Genomic DNA, 23978 nt, shown 5'->3' on the forward strand with positions numbered 1-23978 from the left:
TGGCCTCTCCCGTTGCGGAGCACAGGCTCCAGACGCGCAGGCTCCACGGCATGTGGGATCTTCCCGGACCGGGGCACGAACCCGTGTCCCCTGCATCGGCAGGCGGGCCCTCAACCACTGCGCCACCAGGGAAGCCCCGAGCTGGATGATTTTTGATGGCAGAGGGCCAAAAGCCCACCCTCAGAAAATGCTAAGCCTGCCACTTTCTGAACATGTATCTCATGAAGAAGTCTGTAGCTTACTTTTACCTGTGCAGAATGACAATTACTGCACTTTTTCCGTATCTTCAATCCCCACCCTCACCCCTGCCAAGCTTTATCCCCTAAATATTCCTAGCCCCTTGCCTTTGGGGAGATGAATTTGAGATTTGTCCTTCCTTCTCCTTGCTTGGCTGCCTTGTGAATAAACAGTTTCTCTGCTGCAAACTACAGTGTCTCAGCGTTTGGCTTGCTGTGCATAGGTCACATGAAACTGGTTCAGTAACAGTATGGACTGGGTGGCTTAAATAACAGAAATTTATTTTCTCGCAGCTCTGGATGCTGGAAGTCTAAGACGAAGGTGTCAACAGGTTTAATTTTTCCTGAGGCCTTGCTTTGGCTTTTGGGTAGTCCACTTCATGCTGTGTCCTCACATGGTCTTTCCTCCCTGTGAGCATACTCCTGGTGTCTACCCCTCTTCTTATAAGTGATGAAATAAAATTTACATTTTAAGGAAGAACAAGAAAATTTAAACATAAAATTTTCTGCTTTGGCTTCCCTACCTCCTTAATGCGCAGTGTGCATCTGCATTACACACTAACTAGTCTTCCTCAAAGATGGGAATGCTTTCTTGAATATAAAGATCAATTTTTTTTTCCTTTCTTCTGATGCTAGCAATGGAACTTCTTAAAAGATTAGCATTCTTTCCCAACTCTGTTGGGGGTCATGGTGACTCGCTGCTCGCTTTGTACATGCTTACTTGGCCTATGAACTTTATGTAAAATGTCAGTATGTCATTTTGTTGTACAATCCTTTGTCTGAAAAATGTAAATAATTGTGCCTTCAACTTCTAAAAGGCAGAACATATCTCAGAGATTCTGAGAGTCTGTCTCCTGGGTGATAATCCTCAGTTTGGCTTGAATAAAATTCACTTTTTTCTTCTTAACTTGATTGTTAATTGAGTTTTTGTCAACAGAAGGAAACCAGTCTTAATGGAATACAGCCAAACTCTTATGACCTCACTTATCCTTAATTACCTCTATAAATGACCTATGTCCAACTACAATCCCATTGTAGGTTAGGGCTTCAACCTATGACAAGTATTCTGTTAATATATGTTAGTAGTAATAAAAGGCAAGTAGCTTACTAAAGCTGGGTAATAAAGAGGAAAAGAGTATTCAACTTTTAAAAGTAACCTCCAATTGCCAATAAATAACAATAATTTCTGAAATTGCCTTTATAAAAGCATAATTTCCAAAATATGCCTATTAAATACCATAAATGCATCACTTCTTTTTTTAAATTTACTTATTTTATTTATTTTTGGCTACATTGGGTCTTCGTTGCTGCGCGCAGGCTTTTCTCTGGTTGTGGCAAGCAGCAGCCTTTTTTTGCGGTACGCGGGCCTCTCACTGTTGTGGCCTCTCCCGTTGCGGAGCACAGGCTCCGGACGCGCAGGCTCAGCGGCCATGGCTCACGGGCACAGCCGCTCCGCGGCATGTAGGACCTTCCCGGACCGGGGCACGAACCCGTGTCCCCTGCATCGGCAGGAGGACTCCCAACCACTGCGCCACCAGGGAAGCCCCTTCTTGATTGTTAATTGAGTTTTTGTCAACAGAAGGAAACCAGTCTTAATGGAATACAGCCAAACTCTTATGACCTCACTTATCCTTAATTACCTCTATAAATGACCTATGTCCAACTACAATCCCATTGTAGGTTAGGGCTTCAACCTATGACAAGTATTCTGTTAATATATGTTAGTAGTAATAAAAGGCAAGTAGCTTACTAAAGCTGGGTAATAAAGAGGAAAAGAGTATTCAACTTTTAAAAGTAACCTCCAATTGCCAATAAATAACAATAATTTCTGAAATTGCCTTTATAAAAGCATAATTTCCAAAATATGCCTATTAAATACCATAAATGCATCACTTCTTTTTTTAAATTTACTTATTTTATTTATTTTTGGCTACATTGGGTCTTCGTTGCTGCGCGCAGGCTTTTCTCTGGTTGTGGCAAGCAGCAGCTACTCTTCGTTGCGGTGCTCAGTCTTCTCATTGCGCTAGCTTCTCTTGTTGTGCAGCATGGGCTCTAGGAGCACAGGCTTCAGTAGTTGTGGCACGTGGGCTTCAGTAGTTGTGGCTTGCAAGCTCTAGAGCGCAGGCTACGTAGTTGTGGCAAACGGGCTTAGTTGCTCTGAAGCATGTGGGATCTTTCCAGACCAGGGCTCGAACCTGTGTCCCCTGCATTGGCAGGTGGATTCTTAACCACTGCACCACGAGGGACGCTCATAAATGCATCACTTCTAAGAACTATTTCAAATGAACACAAACTTTCAATTAAAACAAATATTAAATGATGCAAAAATATAGTTTAATAAATTCATTTGAATACTTACACTTGTTATCATATATAACACTGATAATTATCCCACCTGACTAACCCTTCACAAACTCATCATCTTCCCTACAAAAAGTTCAGATCATTCTGATCACTGAGATATCCTCTGATACCTGGCAAAAGAAGACTTCACCTGCTTCCTCTGCTTCTTTTCTCATCACTCTTCCCATCACACACTATACCAAAAACACATCGATCTTCCTTCAGTCATAAATTCCATATGAGACTTTACAACTCAAAGTATTCCCAGGTTTTATTCTCTCCAAATGAAACATCTATTTTCCCCACTATGCTTTGTAAATTCAAATAAATCTTTTAAGTGTCAACATAAAGTTTAACGTTTAAATTAAAGTGCTGCTATAACCTACACTCTTAAATCTTGAATATTCTCTATATTACCATAAAATTCCCTGGACCTGTAGTGAATAAAAGTATATAATTTTAGAAAATTGGTTTTGAATAATTATGAGTATCTATGCTGTTTTTATACTCTACATGGAATATGAAGCAGAGTTATTATCACTGTTATTCGATTTCGAATCAAAATATTCTGAAAGTTGAAATGATATAAAATGTGAGCCTACAAATATATAAAGTTGATTAAATAAATGGTAGGGTGTTCTAGAGAGAAATTATAGCCCATGAGCTACACTTAGAATATTTGTTCTCCTTGCCCAGAAGGCAAAGCAAAACAGAAAGCTGATTGTCACTACCAAAGAGAACGAAAGGATGAATCTTGGTAAGCCTGAAAATACCTTTGCAGAGGTGTTCATTAGACCATGGTGTGGATTCATAATCAGGCTTATCCAAAAAGATAAAATAGAAGAGAACAGGGTAAAAGGAGACAGCATATTCACCAGGATGAGAATGGTGAACATGGCTTTTTTCCCAGAGAATGGTGCTTTGGTCTCATGGGAAAGTCTAGGGGAAACGCTGTTGCTGTGAATGTGTTGGATTCTCTGGTATTTTGTAGTTTTACAGTTGATGACAACAAGAGAGGAAGTCAGACCCTGTTACTCCATGACAGCTGTAACCCACAACACACTGTAGGAAATAAGAGTGATTGTGAGTTTTAAAGTCTGACTCTCACTACTGGGTTTCTTTGGGGACTTTGCAAATTGGAGCTAAGTTTTGGTTTGCAGCACAAGTGGAAGCAAAATAGGAAACTCCATATTAAATTCCCTTCCCCCGCAAAGCTAATTTATAGTTTTGTACCATTTTTAGAATTATACCAATTGTCTCTGCTCTTTGCATGTTGTGCCTATTTATTTGGGAAAGAGAACACATTAATGATGTTTGTGTTAATCTGTTAGAACTGCCATAACAAAGTACCATACAAGGATTGGCTTAAACAATAGAAATTTATTTTCTCACACTTCTGGAGGCTGGGAGTCTGAGAGGAAAGTGTCAACAGGTTTGGTTGGTATCTCCTGAGGCCTCTCTCCTTGGCTTGGGAAGGCCATCTTCTCACTGGGTCCTCAAATGGCCTTTTTTGTCCCTGTGGGCATACACCTAGTGTCTACTCCTCCTATGAGGAAACCAGTCCTAATGAATTAGGGCCCCACCCTTATGACCTCATTTAACCTTAATTACCTCTCTAAAGGCCCTGTCTCCAAATAGTCACTTAGGTGTTAGGACTTCAACATATGTATAACATTAAGTTAATATAACTGTTAGTGGTAATAAAAGGAAATGGAGTTACTAAAGCTGTGGGATAAACAGGCAAAGAGAATTCAACTATTTGAAAGTATTCTGCAGGTGCTAATGGCTCACAGTAATTTCTAGAAGTGACTTTTGTAAAAACATAACCCAGAAGCTGCCCACTGAATACCCTAAATTCCATAAATGCGTAACCACTACTAACTTTTTAAAAAATATAAAGCTTCTAAATGAAACAAACATTAAAAGGTGTTAAAATATAGTTTAATACAATAAATTCATTTCAATACTTAGCACCTTTTATCTTAAACAATTATGATTATTTGTCCTACTTGATTAATCCCTCACAAAGCCATTGTCTCCCCGACAAAAAACTGTGTTCATTCTGATCCTCGAGATAACCTCAGATACCTACTTTCTCTGCTTCTTTGCTACCCACTGTCCGCATCACACAATATCCTAAACAGAAGATCTTCCTTGTGTTCTTTGAACTCCACATGTACCTTTCCAACTCAGAGTATTCCCAAGTCTTTTTCTCTCCATTGAAACATATTTTTTCCTACAATCCTTTGTTAATTGCATCTTCTAGGTGTCAACATAAATTTCAAATCAGCAGTGGTTTTCTGCCCTGAACATTCCTATATATATTATAAAATTCTTTGAACCTCTAGTGAATAACACTATACAATTTATAATTATGTTATTAGTACCATTCATGTTTCTATACACTATATGCAGTATGAAGCAGTTATCATCATCGTTATTCAATTTAGAATCAAAATGTCCCAGTTGGGTAAACAGCATAAAATGTGAGCCTACAAATATATAAAGTTGATTATGTAAATATTGAGATATTCTAGAATGAACTTATAACCCAGAGACTACACTTGGAACCTCTGCTCTCCTTGCCCAACAGACAAAGCAGAACTGAGAAACTTGTGTGTCACTGTCAAAGAGCAGGAAGCAGATGAATTACCAGAAGCCTGAAGACACCAGTGCACAGGTGTTCATCAGACCATGGTGTGGGTTTATCATCAAAGTTATCCAAAAGAACAAAATAGAAGACAGCAAGGAAAAGGAGACACACATAGTCACCAGAATGAGCTAGTGCTTATGGTGCTTGTCTCACCTGGATGAGAGCAGCACTCTGGTCTCACGGGAAAGTCTATGGTAAGGCTGTTGTGATGAATGTGGTGGACTCGCTGTTAGTGTCTGTGCAGAACAAGCCCATCTTCCCCTGCCTTCAGACACGAGAGCTCATGGATCTTGGTCCTTTGCACACTGGGATTTACTCCAGCAGGCCCTTGGTTCTCAGGCCTTCGGACTTGCACTGAATGATACCAGCAGCTTTCCTGGTTCTCCAGTTTGCAGACAGCAGGTTGTGGGACTTCTCAGCCTCCATAACCAATTCCTACGATAAATGTCCTCTTAACATAGTCATCTCTCAGGGGATGTATCCACAGGGACCTGGTTCCAGACTCCACCACTTGGATATCAGAATACTCAGATGCTCAATTACCTTACATAAGATGGTCCAGCACAGTTGGCCCTCTGGATGTCGGGGTTCTGCATCTGGGGTTGGCTGAATCCTGGGATGCAGAACTCGCAGATATGGAACTGTATCTATATATCCTACTGCTTCTGTTTTTACGGAGACTGCTAACACAGACAATACAAATTCCCAACTGTAGAAAAGTCCCTGCAATCACCAAGGAAATAATAATCACGTCAATTGAAAGCTCTCCTTAGCCCCGTTCCTGTTTGCCCATTTCTGTCCCCCCTCACCTTGAAAGAACCTAATTAAAGGAATGAGATCACTAAACAATTTAAACTAACTCCTGACTTATGCTCTCCTGAATGCACAGCACACCTTCCCTGACCTGTTCATTGTTTTCCTAGATTAAAAGAAGAATTAAGTAAAGAATGACTAGCTCTCTACCCTCGACAGCTCCCTAAGCAATCCTGCAGGCAGACCCCACAGGCAAGGTAACATCCGAAGTTAGCCAGACTGAACGCAATGGAAAAGTTGCAGAAACTAACCTCCTGCCTTAACGATTCACTGAGATTCTTCCCCCTTTTTCCTTTTAAAAACTGTCACGGCTGGGAATTCCCTGGCAGTCCAGTGATCAAGACTTCACGCTTTCACTGCAGCAGGCACAGGTTCGACCCCTGCTCATGAACTAAAATCCCACATGCTCCAATGTGTGGCTAAAAAAAACCCCAAAACTGTCATGGCTGACCAGAATGTTCAGAGTTGGTCTCGGGACATGAGTCCACCTTCTCTCCGATTGCCAGCTTTTCTGATTAAAACATCTTTCCCTTCTGACACTTCCTTCCCCATTATTGGCTTTTCAGCCTTGAGCAGCCAAACCTGAGTTTGGTAATACAATGAGATAAAATTCTGCATTTATGCTACTCCCAACAGTTCAAGATTCAGAAGACCATTCACATACATGCTTCACCTTTGAACAACGCAGCCACTGTACTATACTAAAATAGCATGTTTCTTTGTTCCCTTCTGACACTGATGGTGTCAAAGATAAACACAACCAGATGTTAGTTGAAATGATAAAAACAACAATGGAAAAAAACGTTTTATTCAATAAGTACTGACAGCAGGAAAGAGTTGAACTCCATGGTAATTTCTGCAGAGGTGATCAGGTGTTTTAAATGGAGAATGAGAGGGACTTCCCTGGTGGTCCAGTAGTCAGGAATCTGCACTTCCACTCCAGGGGGCACAGGTTCAATCCCTGGTTGGGGAACTAAGATCCAGCATGCAGTGTGGCAGAGCCAAAAACAGAAAAAAAACAAAACAAAAAAACCCAAAAAACCCTGAGATAAAAAATATATATATATATAAATTTTTAAATAAAGGGAGAATGAGAAAACAGGGAAGATGGGAGTTCAGTATTCACATAACTGAAACATTACAAAGTGTTGGGAAATGTAAACAAGATTAGTGCAGCTGTATTTGATAGGCAGTAATTATGAAAACTAGGATTCTATCCTATCCAAAGAGACTGAGAGACACCAAAGAGACTGAGAGACAGAGGCCTAATTAATCCTGATGATTACATTTCAATGGATTAGCTCTCAGCTCTTTGAGAAACATACATGTAATTATAAACTCTTCTTAGTAAATGCTGAAAAAAAGAGGCTGGTGGGGGGATGCCATTCATCAAGTTTACTTAGAACTAAGTAAATTCTCCTGGCAGATTAATCTTGAACTGTATAGTACATGTGTCCATTACGCTGTAACAAAAACATTGAAAAAACTCAAGATAATGTTCTTCGAGTACTGAAAGCAATTATTTCATAAAGCAGTAAAATGGGTATCTTTGTTGTTTCACTGTCCTACTTGTTAAAGAAAAGGAAAATCGTCAATGAATCAAAGAATAAGCAGAAGAGGGAATTCCCTGGCAGTCCAGTGGTTAGGACTTTCACTGCAAGGGCCCAGATTCAATCCGTTTGATGAACTAAGATCCTAAAAGCTGTGCAGTGTAGCCAAAAAAGAAAAGAAAAAAAACCAGCAGAAGACAAAACGAGACATTTAACCAAAGATAGCAAATATAAATCTGAAAAGATGCTAACCATGAATCCTTAGGGAAATTCAATTCAAACAGTGAGAGAGCATAGCAAACTCATAAAAAGAGTTAAAATAAAAAACGACTGACCAACTAATTATTCACTAAGATGTGGAGGAAATGGAACCTTCATACAACTGCTGGTACGAATACAAAAAAATACACAACACTGTAAATCAACTAGACTCCTATAAAATTTTTTTTAAAAAAGAAAAAATACCATGTTTAAGTAGCAATTTGTTAGTTTCTTCAAAAGCTAAACGTTCACCTAACTTTGTGATTCAAACACTGCAATCTAATTTTTTGGCCAAAAGATAAAAGAAACAAATATCCAGATTAAGAACTGTACACAAATGCTTGGACAAGTTTATTATCAACAGTCAAAACATGGAATTAACCCAAATAGCCATAAACAGGTGAATGGATAAATACTGTTATATCTAATGGTAAGAATATTACTCAAAAAAATAAAAAAGAGCTCCTCATTTATCATCACTGATGAATCTCAAAATAATTATAAAACACAAAACGAGGAGAAAACAAAAGTAAACATTTTAGGATTCCATCATGTAAATTATAGAAATCGCAAGAATATCTATCACAAGGAGAAATAAATCAATGGTTGCTTGGAGGGCTGTGAAGGGCAGGGACACAGAGATTATAAAAGGACATCAAGCAAATACACAGTGATAGACATGGTCATTATCATGACTGTGATGTTTTCACAAGTATCATGTGTATGTCAAAACTTATCAAATACTTCACTTTAAATATGTGTACTTTACTACATGTAAATTACACCTAAATACAGTTTTAAAAAAACACTTGAAGATAAACAAAATCTGTATGCCCCACTTTTTTGGAAAATAGATTTAACAGCCCTATACTGACTCCACCATCTTTCTGTCATGCCCTCTGGGGGTCAATCCTGCCTCAGTAGCAGCAAACACTGGTGAGTAATAAAGGACATTTCCACTTCAGTCAACAGGAATGTTGGCTGGCTCACAAGAGCCACATCCCTGGAGTACTTTTCTCTACCTTTCTTTTTTCTGCCTGTGCAGCAATGGCCTTGAGGCAAACACTACAAGGAGATTACAAAAACCCACAAAACTTTCCAATTATCTTCTCTGACAATGACCTCAGCTACACAAGATAAACATGCCTGGAGGTCCTGAGATTTGTGTACACACTGATCCTACACATCGGTCATCGTCACAAAGACATCTGTGGATGCACTTTTAGAAGAGGCACATTCCAATGAGTTGGCTGCTGTCTCCTCTGCTCCCTACTAACCCAGTTTCTGTAGCAGTTTCAGTTTCCGCTGACCCCTACAGTCTTACAACCAGTGACTGTCACCCATGGAATTGTGAACATCAGGGCACATGCTCTTTGCAAAACCAAGGGAGGAGATTCCTCTCAACAGTGCTGACATCTCTTGTGATAACCCCTGTGAACAGGGGAAAAAATTTATGCTGCTCCAAGAACTTGAGATTGTCACATCTTACGCCTCTTCAGGGTGATGTCTGAGGATCCTAAAACTCATAGCATCCAGGCTTCAAATGAGGACCAAAAAGCCCTGCCCTCTCTCCTACAACTTCACTGGCACCAATGCAAATTTGGCCAAAAATGGCAAGCCACTTTTTGCCATTGAACTATCCTCCCTGAGGTCCATGCCTGTGGAGCCCAAATCTCCTTATAAAACACCTCTAGCAGTACAAAGAACTCCGAAAACAAAATAGGATTTAAACAGTAAGGCATCCATATTATACAAACCAAAACAATTTGTGGCACACAGTTTGGGTTGGTGACTTGCTAGATGGAAAAACTGAGCATGTGAGAACACGTCCCTGGAAAAGGTTGTCCTTCTCTGCACATTGTCAGCTGAATTCATATGACGTTCTCTGAGCTAACATTTCTTCAGGCTTTTGTACACGTAGTCAGAGAGAGGGGAACACCAACCCCGAAGGGACTGGGCTACTATTCCTGGTTTGCTCCAACTCTTGGCAGAACAGAGGTCAGTTTCCCTGAGCGCACTGGGCTGGTGACTGATGCACACTGTGTGGACCTGCCAAGCGATAGAGGTAAAAGGCCAAAGAAACGGGCAGTGACATAAATCTGGGAAGAGACCTGGAGAGGTTACAAAGTGCAATACAGCCACATGTGCTTCCCACATAACTGAAATTTCAGGGGTATCTCCCCCTGTGGACAACTGAATGCATGAGATTGAATTCAGATGGGCCACTCCTCAGTTTATTCCAACGTCGTTAACCTGAACAAGAAAATTGTATTTCCTTGCACATTCAAGGCCTTTCTCCACTGTAAACTCTACCATGCATACTGGGGTGAATTCTTTTGTTTTTTTAATATTTATTTGGCAGTGTCGGGTCTTAGTTGCGGCACACGGGATCTTTGTTGCGGCGCACAGGCTCTAGAGTGTGTGGGATCAGTAGTTGTGGCTCACAGGCTTAGTTGCCCCACGGCATGGGGGATCTTAGTTCCCCGACCAGGGATCGAACCCACATCCCCTGCACTGGAAGGTGGATTCTGAACAAAAGGACCAACAGGGAAGTCCCATGAGGTGAATTCTTTAGGAAACAATTTCCCAAATTCCTGGCACGAATAAGGCTCTTCCTGTGACCTCTAATAAGAATAAAAGGTGGAACGAGAAGTAAAAAATTTCCCACATTCACAACACACATTAAGACCTTTCACCTCTGTCAAGATGGATGTTGAAGGAGTGCAGAGCTCTGGGGAAAAGATTTCTCACATTCACTACCCTCATATGGCCTCGATCCTGTGTGAACTCTCTGATGATAACAGAGGCCGGACCTAGACGAAAAAGATTTCTCACATTCACTGCATTTATAAGGCTCTTCTCCAGTATGAATTCTACAGTGTTCAATGAGATAAGAATTTGCTCTAAAGGACTTCCCACATTCAGTGCATTCATAAGGACTTTGGTTAGTGTGAATTCTCTGATGTTCATGGAGAATGGAACTACAGATAAAAGATTTCCCACATTCACTACACTCATATGGCCTCAATCCTGTGTGAACTCTCTGATGATAACGGAAACCATACCTAGATGAAAAAGCTTTCCCACATTCACTGCATTTATAAGGCTTTTCTCCAGTGTGAACTCTACAGTGTTCAATGAGAGAAGACTCTCTCCTAAAGGATTTCCCACATTCACTGCACTCATAAGGGCTTTCTCCAGTGTGAACTCCCTGATGATAACGAAGGTTCCTCCTAGTGGTAAAAGATTTCCCACACTCATTACACTCATAAGGCCTTTCTCCTGTGTGAACTCTCTGGTGTATAAGAAGGTAACATTTTTGGATGAAGGATTTCCCACATACACTGCACACGTAAGGCCTTTCTCCTGTGTGAATTCTCTCATGTTTAATGAGGTTGCAACTAGAGAAAAAAGATTTCCCACATTCACTGCACACATAAGGTCTTTCTCCTGTGTGAACTCTTTGATGTATAAGAAAGTGACATCTTTGGATAAAGGATTTCCCACATTCACTGCACACATAAGCCTTTCTCCTGTGTGAATTCTCTTTTGATTACTGAGGTTGGAATTAGAGGAAAAAGATTTCCCACATTCACTACACACATAAGGCCTTTCTCCTGTGTAAACTCTCTGATGATAACAGAGGGTGGAACCAGAGGAAAAACATTTCCCACATATAGTGCACTCATAAGGCCTATCTCCAGCATGAGTCTTCTGATGATAACACAGGGCAGAGCTGGAGGTAAAACATTTTCTGCACTCACTGCACTCATAAGGCCTTTCTCCTGTGTGAAATCTCTGATGATAACGAAGGCCAGAATGAGAGGTAAAAGACTTCCCGCATTCACTACATTCATAAGGCCTGGATCCACTGTGAACTCTGTGATGATAATGGAAGCCGGGGCGAGACGTAAAAGATTTCCCACATTCACTACATTCATAAAGCCTTGATCCAGTGTGAACTCTCTGATGATAATGGAGGCCACGGTGAGACATAAAAGATTTCCCACATTCACTGCATTCGTAAGGCCTTTTTCCACTATGAACTTTCCAGTGTTGAGTGAGGTAAGACTGATGACTAAAGGATTTCCAACACTCACTGTACTCATAAGGTCTTTTTCCTGTGTGAACTCTCCGGTGGAGAATGAGTATCGAGCTATTGGTAAAAGATTTCCCACATTCACTGCAAGCAAAAGGCCTTTCCCCTTTATGTACTCACTGGTGTAGGACGAGCACCAAGCTATTGGTAAAAGAGTTCCCACACTCACTGCAATCATAAGGCCTTTCTCCTGTGTGAACTCTCCAGTGTACAATGAGGTAAAATTTTCGTCTAAAAGATATTCCACATTGAGTACACTCATAACGCCTTTCTCCAGTGTGAACTGTCCGTTCTCGAACTATGATGGATCTGCGGCTCAAAGACTGTGCACATTCACTGCACAGGTAACAATTTTCTCCAATGTGACTTCTCCAGGGATAACTAAGGACAAAGTTTTGGTTAAAGGATTTCCCACATTTGCTGCACTTGTACTGCCTTGCCCCAGTATGAATTCTTCAATGCAGATTGAGGGTTGAGGTTCGCCTGAAAGATTTTCCACATTCACGACACACATGAAGCCTTTCTCCAGTATGCACTCTCTGGTGCACAACAAATGAGGATTTGTACCTGAATGTCTTCCCACATTCACTGCACACAAAACAATGTCTTCCAGGGTGGACACCCTGGTCCTGAACAAGTGCATGTTTCGGGCTGAAGGCTTTCTTGCATTCTCCCCGGCTGTAATGACTTTCTCTGCTTTGTAAAGTTGCCTCACGCTGGGCAATCTTGTTTGGCTTCTCCCTGGTGTGAGTGGTCTGTGGCTGGAGATGTCCCAAGGTGGCCAGAAAGTCTTTCCCAACTTCCTCACAGGTAAAGGGCTTCCTTGACACATGGTATTTGAAGCTCTTCACAAACAAGGCCCTGACTACAGCATTTCTGAAGGATTTCTCTTCCATATGCTGCTTCTGGTGTTTTTGGAGGTTTGCACTAAAATGAAATCGTTTCATACATATTCTACACCCGAACACTTTCTGGCTGTGTTGTGTTTCTTCATGCTCAGCCAAGTGAAAAATACCTCTCAAGACCAGACTACACTTCTTACAGGGGTGGCTCTTCTGGGAAAATGAGCTTGCCCTGGGAGTCCTGGCCTGTGACATGCTTATAGAAATGCTTCGTTGAAAGGGTGCTTCTGCATCCTCTGCTCCACAGCAGCAACCTGAATGCAAATAAATGCTGGTGAAATACATGCAAATAAACATGTTGGCTTTATAGGGAGAGGGCAACATCACCATAAAGGTAATGTGTCACATCTAGGAATAAGTCTACAGGATGCTTTTCCAGAAAGGAGATTTGAAATTCCACTGGGGAAGTGGCTACTAGGCATGAATGTGCCTCTAAGGCAAAAGAATGGTACACTACACCAGGGGAAGGACATTAGGATAGGGTGCAGCACCAAGTAGAGAGGCATATTCTAGAACTTGTTCATATGCCAGAGGATTCCTGCAAGACCTATTCTGCTGGTGACATGACACTGTGTAGAAGCATATGTCCAAACCCAGCAGAAACCAACTGCAGTACAATAGCTGCTGTTCAAGGCCAATTTAAGGATGTGTGGACACCTCATAGCACATGGTGACCAAAGCTGCAGAGCAAGAAAGGAGGAGGTATGAGAGTAATGGCTGAGATTTGAAGTCCAGAGACATGGGGCTTGTCCCTGGGCTGGAAGTCAGAGTAGATATCACAGTGGAGTAAAACTGACTAGTCAGCACAGGATTAACAGTGGGGAAGGGAAGTACTCATGGGCTGTGGTGTGGGCAACAACCAAAAAAAATACTGGATAAATGAGAAACATTCCTGGTATGATCTGAACACAGTACTGATGTCACACCCTCCAGGTTCACCAGGGCAAGGTACTTTTGAGTTCACCTTGCAGACTTGGCTACTGAGAATCCCTATAATTTTTGGTGTCCCTGACCTCAGCTGACAACTGCAGAGCCATTACATGGCTGGTCCCTTCTGACAGCCCAAACTGCCACACCCACCTAGCCAGTGATCTTGTAACCAACCCAAGTTAAGGTCTTTCCCTACCAAAACCAGTCTGAAAATCCGGATGATGTGACTGATCCATCAAATGCAGAAACATGAACAAAAGTCTCTAAGAAACATGGAATATCAAGGAAACAAGACATCACCAAAGGAGCGTAAGTTTCCAGCAAGTGAACCCAAAGAAATGCCTATCTATAAACAACTGGACAAAGATTTCAAAATAAATGTTTTAAAGAAACTCAGCCAGCTCCAGGAGAATACAAACAGAAACTCAATGAAAGCAGGAAAAAAATACACAAACAAATCAACAGGTTCCAAGAATGGGAGTTCCCTGGCAGTCCAGTGGTTAGGGCTTCACACTCCCACTGCAGGGGGCACAGATTCCATCCCTGGTCAAGGAACTAAGATCCCACATGCCACACAGTGCAGCCATAAAAAAAAACAAAAACAAAAAAACAAAAAAAACAATGAAGAAGTTCCAAGATAGAAAAAAAAAAAAGAAAAAGGAATTAAATTTTGGAGCTGAAGAACACAATGAATGAAATAAAAATACAACAGAGAACAGCAAACTTGATCAAGCAGGAGAAAAGTCTGTGACCTTGAATCAGGTGATTTGAAATTATCCCGCCAGAGGGAAAAAAGACTGAAGAAAGCTTATGTAAATTATGGGATACCATTAAGGGAAATAATATTCGCATGTGGAAGTGCCACAAGAAGTGACAGAGAAAGGAGCAGAAAGCTTATTTAAATAAAAAAATGGTGGAAACAATCAACCAAATCAAGAGAGAGGTGTGGACATGCAGGTACATGATGCACATAGGTCCCCATCCAGATTCAATCCAACAAGATCTTCACTGAGATACAGTGAAATGAAAGCTTGAAAAGTCAAAGACAGAGAATTTTGAAAGCAGCAAAAAAACCTCATAACATATAAATAAGAGAAGCCCTGTAAGGCTATAAGCACATTTCTCAGCAGAACCTATGCAACCTAGGAGAGAGTGGGACATTAAATTCAAAATGCAGAAGAAAAAAACCTGGCAAGTAAGAAATACTTTATCTGGCAAAGCTGTCCTTCAGAAATGAAGGAGTGATAAAAACTCTCCTGCACAAACAAAAGCTGAGACAGTTCATCACCATTCAACCTGCCTTACCAGAAACGCTAAATGGAGCTTTTAAAGCTAAAAAGAGAACGCTAATTAGTAACAGGAAAATACACAAAAATATGAAGCACAGTGGTAAAGGTTAAGTATATACTCAAATTCAGAATATGCTAACACTGTAACATGGTGGTGTGGTAATCATTTAATACTAGTATAAATGACAAAAGACAAAAACATTAAAAATTACTACAGCCACAATTATTTCTTAATGACTACAAGTATAAAAAGATACAAATTGTCACATCAAAAACATAAATGCAGGGACTTCCCTGGTGGCGCAGTGGATAAGAATCCACCTGCCAATGCAGGGGACATGGGTTCCAGCCCTGGTCTGGGAAGAACCCACATGCTACAGAGCAACTAAGCCCGTGCACCACAACTACTGATCCTGTGCTCTAGAGCCTGCGTGCCACAACTACTGAAGCCCACATGCCTAGAGCCCATGCTCTGCAATGAGAAGTCCACGCACTGCAACAAAGAGTAGCCCCCGCTCACCGCAACTGGAGAAAAAAGCTCAAACGCAGCAACAAAGACCCAACACAGCCAAAAATAAAAAAATTTTAAAAAAGGTAAATGCAAAAGGGGTGAGATACTAAAAGGGGACTTTTTCCCCTTTTATTTATTTTTATTGAAGTATACTTGATTTACAATGTTGTATGAATTATTGCTATACAGCAAAGTGATTCAGTTATACATATATATACGTTCTTTTTAAAAAATATTCTTTTCCTTTATGGTTTATCAGAGGATACTGAATATACTTCTCTGTACTATATGGTAAGACTTTGCTGTTTATTCATTCTATATATAAAAGCTTACACCTGGGAATTCCCTGGTGGTCCAGCAGTTAAGAATCCGCCCTCCAATGCAGGGGACGCGGGTTTGATCACTGATCGGGGAACTAAGATCCCACAGGCCCACATGCCAACTAACATCCTTTAGTTGCCCACAGGGCAACTAGGACCACGTGGCTCAACTAGAGAACCTGTGTGCCGCAAACTATAGAGCCTATGCACTCTGTAGTCCGCATGCACAACTGTACAGCCCGCACGCTCTGGAGCCTGTAATCACAACTAGAGAGAAGCCCGCGCACCACAACAAAGATCTCGTGTGTTGCCATTAAGACCCAACACAGCCAAAATAAACAAATAAATTTTAAGAAAAAAACCAGCTTACACCTGCTAACCCCAACCTCCCACTTCATCCCTTCCCCAACCCCCTCCCTCTTAGCAACCACCAGTCTGTTCTCTATCTCTGTGATTCTGTTGCTGTTTCATAGATAGGTTCATTTGTATCATATATTAGACTCCACATGTAAGTGACATCATATGGTATTTGTCTTTCTCTTTCTGACTTACTTCACTTAGTATGATAATCTCTAGGTCCATCTATGTTGCTGCAGATGTCAAACTTACTTCTTTATGGCTGAGTAGTATCCCATCGGATATGGTGGGTTGGCCAAAAAGTTCGTTTGGGTTTTTCTATGTTATGGAAAAACCCGAATGAACTTTTTGGCCAACCCAATATATACCACATCTTTTTAAACCATTCATCTATTGATGGGCATTTAGGTTGTTTCCACATCTTGGCTATTGTGAATAGTGCTGCTATGAACATTTGGGTGCATATATCTTTTTGAATTATAGTTTTGTCTGGATATATGCCTAGGAGAGGGATTGCTGGATCATATGGTAATTCTTTTAGTTTTCTGAGGAACCTCCATACTGTTTTCCACAGTGGCTACACCAACTTACATTCCTACCAACAGTATAGGAGGGTTCCAAACTGGGACTTTTTGTATAGAACTGACATTAAGTTGTTATCAGCTTAAAATACTGTTACGTTTCATGCAAACCTGATGGTAAACACAAAAGCAAAAACCTACAGTAGATACACAAAAGATAAAGAGAAAGAAATCAAAGAACACTGCTACCAAAAACCATCAAATTACAAAGGAAGAAAGTGAGAAAGAAAAAAAGGAACTAAGGAACTACAAAAATTAACAATATGGCACTTAGAAAGTCCTTACAAAATTCTCTCCATTCAGAAGACACACAGTGGCTGAGGATAAAGCCTTCAAGAGGCTCGCTTTAGCTTTAAGGACACAAATAGGATGAAAGAGAAAGAATTAAAAACTCCATACAAATGGAAACCAAAAAACAGTAGCTTATACTTATAAATAACCTACATTTAGGCAAGAAAAATAAACTTCAACTCAAAACCTACCACAAGAGACAAAGAAAATCATTAAATAATTATAAAGGTGTTGACTCATCAAGAAAACAGAACAGAACATATTATAAGTAGTATGCATCTAACACCAGAGCACTTAAATGTATAAGGCAAACACTAAGAAAGTGGAAACTAGAAAAGAAAGCAATGAAATGGTATTAGCAGACTCTAATACCCATCTTTTGAGAATGGGTAGATTAACCAAATAGAAAATCAATAAGGAAATATTTAATGACATTTTAGCTCAAACATCGACCAAATACTGAATGGAACTTCAGACCACCTCAACCTAACAAACATACACAGAACATGCAATTCAACTACAGCAGAATACATTCTTTTCAAGTGGGCACAGAACGCTCTTTAAGAGAGATCACATGTTAGGTCACAAAACAAGTCTTAACACATTTAAGAAGAATGAAATCATATCAAGAATCTTATCCAGCCATAAGGGTTGGAAACTAAAAATCAGTAACATATTTGTGAATGCGGAAAAGTTCAAACATATATGAACATTAAACAACACATTCCTGGGACTTCCCTGGTGGCGCAGTGGAAAAGACTCCACACCCCCAATGCAGGGGGCCCAGGTTCAATCCCTCGTCAGGGAACTAGATCCCACATGCATGCCGCAACTAAAAGTTCACATGCCACAACTAAGGAGCCCATGTGCCACAACTAAGGAGCTGGCAAGCCTCAACTAAGGAGCACACATGCTGCAACTAAGACCCCATGCAATCAAATAAATAAATAAATGAATATTAAAAAAAAACATTCCTGAACCATTAATGTGTTGAAGAAAAATAATCAGAAGGAAAAGTAAAATTATCTTGAGACAGAATGGATCAAAACATACTAAAACTTACGCGATGTAGCAAAAGAATTTCTAAAAATAAACCTGATAGTAATAAATGTCTATATTAAGGAAAAAGAAAAATGTCAAATACACAAACTCACTTTACACAAGGAACTAGGGAAAAAAACAACTAAGCTCAAATGTAGAAGGAAGGAAATAACAAGGGTCAGAGCAGAAATAAAATACAGAATGAAGAAACAGGAAGGTTAACAAAGCTAAGAGCTGGTTTTTGAAAAGAACCAAAATTGACAAACCTTCAGCTACATTAAATTGGAAAAGAGGAGACTCAAATAAATGAAATCAGAAATGGAGGAGCTATTACAACTGATATTATAGTTACACAAAGATCATAAAAAACTATAATGAACAATTAAATGCCAACAAACTGGATAAAGTAGAAGAAATTCTTTGAAACAAACAACCCAGCAACACTAAATCATGAAGAAAAAAATCTGAATAGGTCAGTAACAAGGAAACTGAATCATTAATCAAAAATCTCCCAACAAGCTAAGCAACAAGGATATATTTTACAGCACAGAGAAATACAGCCATTGTTTGCCTTCCGTCCTTCCTTCCTCCCTTCCTTGGGTCTTCATTGCTGCATGCGGGCTTTCTCTAGTTCCGGTGAGCGGAGGCTACTCTTTGTTGCAGCGCGCGGGCTCTAGGCGCACGGGCTTCAGTAGTTGCGGTATGTGGGCTCAGTAGTTGTGGCTCGTGGGCTCTAGAGCATAGGCTCAGTAGTTGTGGCGCACGGGCTTAGTTGCTCCACAGCATGTGGGATCTTACCAGACCTGGGCTCGAACCCATATCCCCTGCACTGGCAGGTGGATTAACAACTGCAACCACACACTGCAACGAAGAAGCCCATGCACCTAGAGCCCATGCTCCACGACAAGAGAAGCCACTGCAATGAAAAGCCCGCTGACCACAATAAAGAGTAGCCCCCGCTTGCCACAACTAGAGAAAGCCCGCACACAGCAATGAAGACCCAATGCAGCCAAAAAATAAATAAGTACATTTATTTAAAAAAAAAAAAAAAAAAAGATGCCCACTGTCCTCATTTCTATTCAGTATTGTTCTGGAAGGCCTACCCAGAACACTTGGTCAAGAGAAAAAAGTAACAATAATAAAATCATAAAAGAAGTAAAACTGTGTCTGCAGAAGGCATGATCTTATATACAGAGTAACCTAAAGACTCTCCCCTAAAACTGTTGCAAATAGTAAACAAATTCAGTAAAGTTGCAGGATACAAAATCAATATGCAAAAATCAGTTGCATTTCTATAAACTAAGAATGAAATATCAGAATAAGAAACGAGGAAAGCAAACACATTTACAATATCAAAACCAATAAAATACATATGAATAAATTTAACCAAGGAAGTAAAAGATCTGGACTCTGAAAATTATAAGACACTGATAAAAGCAAGTGACCCAAATAAATGAAAAGATATCCGATGTCCCTGTGTAGGAAGAACTAATAATGTTACAGGGCTTCCCTGGTAGTGCAGTGGTTGAGAGTCCGCCTGCCAATGCAGGGGACACGGGTTCGTGCCCCGGTCTGGGAAGATCCCACGTGCCGCAGAGTGGCTGGGCCCGTGAGCCATGGCCGCTGAGCCTGCGCGTCCGGAGCCTGTGCTCCGCAATGGGAGAGGCCACAACAGTGAGAGGCCCATACCACAAAAATAATAATAATAATGATAATAATGTTACAATGTCCACACTACCCAATGCGATATACAGACTGAATGCAATTCTTATCAAAATCACAATGGAATTTTTCACAGAAATAGAACATGAATCCTAAAGTTCATATGGAGCCACAAATGACCTCAAAGAGCCAAAGTAATCTTGAGCAAGAAGATCAGAGTTGAAGATATCAAATGTCCTGATTTTGAAATACAGTGTAAAGCTGTAGTAATCAAAACAGTATGGTACTGTCATAAAAACAGACATATAGAGGAATGGAACAGGAAAAAGAACCCAGGAAAAACCCCCAAACATATATGGTAAACTAATCTTTGACAAGGGTACAAAGAACACAGGATGGGGAAAGGACAGTCTCTTCAATAAAAGGTGTTGGGAAAACTGGATATTCACATGCAAAACAATGAAACTGGACCCCTACCACTAATAATAATTAACTCAGAGTAGATTGAAAAGTTAAACAGAAGACATGAAAATGTAAAACTTGAGAAGATGGCGAAAAAGTAAGACGCGGAGATAACCTTCCTCTCCACAGATACTTCAGAAATACATTTACATGTGGAACTGCTCCTACAGAACACCCATTGAACGCTGGCAGAAGACCTCAGACCTTCCAAAAGGCAAGAAACTCCCCACGTACCTGGGAAGGGCAAAAGAAAAAAGAGACAAAAGAATAGGGACGGGACCTGCACCAGTGGGAGGGAGCTGTGAAGGACGAAAGGTTTCCACATACTAGAAGCCCCTTCACGGGTGGAGACTGCGGGTGGCAGAGGGGGAAGCTTCAGAGCCACGGAGGAGAGCGCAGTAACAGGGTGAGGAGGGCAAAACAGAGAGATTCCCACAGAGGATCAGTGCCGACCAGCACTCACCAGCCCGAGAGGCTTGTCTGCTCACCTGCTGGGATGGGCTGGGGCTGGGAGCTGAGGCTCCGGCTTCGGTCGGAAGCTGGAGAGGACTGGGGTTGGCTGCGTGAACACAGCCTGAAGGGGTTAGTGCACCACGGCTAGCCAGGAGGGAGTCCGGGAGAAGTCTGGAGCTGCCAAAGAGGCAAGAGACCTTTCCTTGTCTCTTTGTTTCCTGGTGCGAGAGGAGAGGGGATTAAGCGCACTGCTTAAAGGAACTCCAGAAACGGGCGCGAGCCACGGCTATAAGCCCAGACACCAGAGACGGGCATGAGACGCTAAGCCTCCTGCTCCCGCCACCAAGAAGCCTGTGTGCGAGCACAGGACACTCTCAACACCTCCCTTCCTGGGAGCCTGTGGAGGCCGCCACTGCCAGGGTCCCGGGATCCAGGGACAACTTCCCCGGGAGAACACAGGGCGCACCTCAGGCTGGTGCAACGTCACGCCGGCCTCTGCCGCCAGAGGCTCGCCCCGCAACCGTACCCCTTGCTCCCCCCGGCCTGAGTGAGCCAGAGCCCCCGAATCAGCTGCTCCTTTAACCCCATCCTGTCTGAGCAAAGAGCAGATGCCCTTGGGCGACCTAAGCTCAGAGGTGGGGCCAAGTCCAAAGCTGAACCCCAGGAGCTATGCAAACAAAGAGGAGGGGGGGGTCTCTCCCAGCAGCCTAAGAAGCAGCGGATTTAAGCTCCACAGTCAACTTGAAGTGCCCTACATCTGTGGAATACCTGAATAGACAGTGAATCATCCCAAGTTGAGGAGGAGGACTTTGAGAGCAAGATATATTATTTTTTCCCCCTTTTTCTCTTTTTGTGAGTGGGTATGTGTGTGCTTCTGTGTGAGATTTTGTCTGTATAGCTTTGCTTTCACCATTTGTCCTAGAGATCTGACTGTCCCTTTTTTTTTTTTACTTTAAAAAATTTTTCTTCTTAATAATTATTTTTTATTTTAATAACTTTCCCCTTTTGCCCTAGAGATCTGACTGCCCTTTTTTTTTTTTACTTTAAAAAATTTTTCTTCTTAATAATTATTTTTTATTTTAATAACTTTCTCTTACTTTATCTTCTTTTTTCTTTCTTCCTTTCTTCCTTCCTTCCTTCCTTTCTTCTTTTCCTATTTTTTCTCCCTTTTATTCAGAGCCGTGTGGATTAAAGGCTCTTGGTGCTCCAGCCAGGCATCAGGGCTGTGTCTCTGAGGTGGGAAAACCAACTTCAGGACACTGATCCACAACAGACCTCCCAGCTCCATGTAATATCAAACAGCGAAAATCTCCCAGAGATCTCCATTTCAACACCAAGACCCAGCTTCACTCAACGACCAGCAAGCTACAGTGCTGGACATCCTATGCCCAACTAGCAAGACAGGACCACAGCCCCATCCATTAGCAGAAAGGTTGCCCAAAATCATAATAAGGCTACAGACACCCCAAAACACACCACCAGACGTGGACCTGCCCACCAGAAAGACAAGATCCAGCTTCATCCACCAGAACACAGGCACTGGTCCCGTCAACCAGGAAACCTACTCAACCCACTGAACCAACCTTAGCCACTGGGAACAGACACCAAAAACAACGGGAACTACGAACCTGCAGCCTGCAAAAAGGAGACCCCAAACACAGTAAGATAAGCAAAATGAAAAGACAGAAAAACACACAGCAGATGAAGGAGCAAGGTAAAAACCCACCAGACCTAACAAATGAAGAGGAAATAGGCAGTCTACCTGAAAAAGAATTCAGCATAATGATAGTAAAGATGATCCAAAATCTTGGAAATAGAATAGACAAAATACAAGAAACATTTAACAAGGACCTAGAAGAAATAAAGAGGAAGCAAGCAACGATGAGCAACACAATAAATGAAATGAAAAATACTCTAGATGGGCTCAGTAGCAGAATAACTGAGGCAGAAGGACGGATAAGTGACCTGGAAGATAAAATAGTGGAAATAACTACTGCAGAGCAGAATAAAGAAAAAAGAATGAAAAGAAATGAAGACAGCCTAAGAGACATCTGGGAGAACATTAAACGTAACAACATTCACATTATAGGGTTCCCAGAAGGAGAAGAGAAAGAGAAAGGACCTGAGAAAATATTTGAAGAGATTATAGATGAAAACTTCCCCAATATGGGAAAGGAAATAGTTAATCAAGTCCAGGAAGCACAGAGAGTCCCATACAGGATAAACCCAGGGATAAACACACCAAGACACATAATAATCAAACTGTCAAAAATTAAATACAAAGAAAACATATTAAAAGCAGCAAGGGAAAAACAACAAATAACACACAAAGGAATCCCCATAAGGTTAACATCGGATCTTTCAGCAGAAACTCTCCAAGCCAGAAGGGAGTGGCAGGACATATTTAAAGTGATGAAGGAAAAAAACCTACAACCAAGATTACTCTACCCAGCAAGGATCTCATTCAGATTTGATGGAGAAATTAAAACCTTTACAGACAAGCAAAAGCTGAGAGAGTTCAGCACCACCAAACCAGCTTTACAACAAATGCTAAAGGAACTTCTCTAGGCAAGAAACACAAGAGAAGGAAAAGACCTACAAGAACAACCCGAAACAATTCAGTAAATGGTAATAGAACCATACATATCGATAATTACCTTAAATGTAAATGGATTAAATGCTCCCACCAAAAGACACAGACTGGCTGAATGGAAACAAAAACAAGACCCATATATATGCTGTCTACAAGAGACCCACTTCAGACCTAGGGACACATACAGACTGAAAGTGAGGGGATGGAAAAAGATATTCCATGCAAATGGAAATCAGAAGAAAGCTGGAGTAGCAATTCTCATATCAGACAAAATAGACTTTAAAGTAAAAACTATAACAAGAGACAAAGAAGGACACTATATAATGATCAAGGGATCGATCCATGAAGAAGATATAACAATTGTAAATATTTATGCACCCAACATAGGAGCACCTCAATACATAAGGCAAATACTAACAGCCATAAAAGGGGAAATCGACAGTAACACAATCATAGTAGGGGACTTTAACACCCCACTTTCACCAATGGACAGATCATCCAAAATGAAAATAAATAAGGAAACACAAGCTTTAAATGATACATTACACAAGATGGACTTAATTGATATTTATAGGACATTCCATCCAAAAACAACAGAATACACATTCTTCTCAAGTGCTCATGGAACACT

General features: G+C 41.0%; 2 protein-coding genes across 2 annotated transcripts in view; both read right to left on the reverse strand.

Annotated features, from left to right (window-relative positions):
* Window positions 1-8233: 8233 nt before the first annotated feature.
* Window positions 8234-12217, reverse strand: LOC102983436 (zinc finger protein OZF-like). Its single transcript, XM_028478302.2, has 3 exons — window positions 12072-12217; window positions 11621-12012; window positions 8234-11402 (listed from the first exon to the last, which is right to left on the reverse strand). The coding sequence occupies exons 1-3, from the start codon at window positions 12215-12217 to the stop codon at window positions 10558-10560; spliced, it is 1383 nt and encodes a 460-aa protein (XP_028334103.1). The 3' UTR covers window positions 8234-10557.
* Window positions 11351-23978, reverse strand: part of LOC114483991 (zinc finger protein 211-like) — a 29107-nt gene continuing 16479 nt past the window's right edge. Inside the window, exon 3 of the mRNA XM_028477466.2 lies at window positions 11351-13111. Within this exon, the coding sequence (XP_028333267.2) occupies window positions 12411-13111 (701 nt within the window). The 3' untranslated portion in view covers window positions 11351-12410. The remainder of the gene's footprint in view (window positions 13112-23978) is intronic.

The sequence above is a fragment of the Physeter macrocephalus genome, chromosome 17 (genome assembly GCF_002837175.3).
Source record: "Physeter macrocephalus isolate SW-GA chromosome 17, ASM283717v5, whole genome shotgun sequence".
In the NCBI taxonomy this organism is placed as follows: domain Eukaryota; kingdom Metazoa; phylum Chordata; class Mammalia; order Artiodactyla; family Physeteridae; genus Physeter; species Physeter macrocephalus.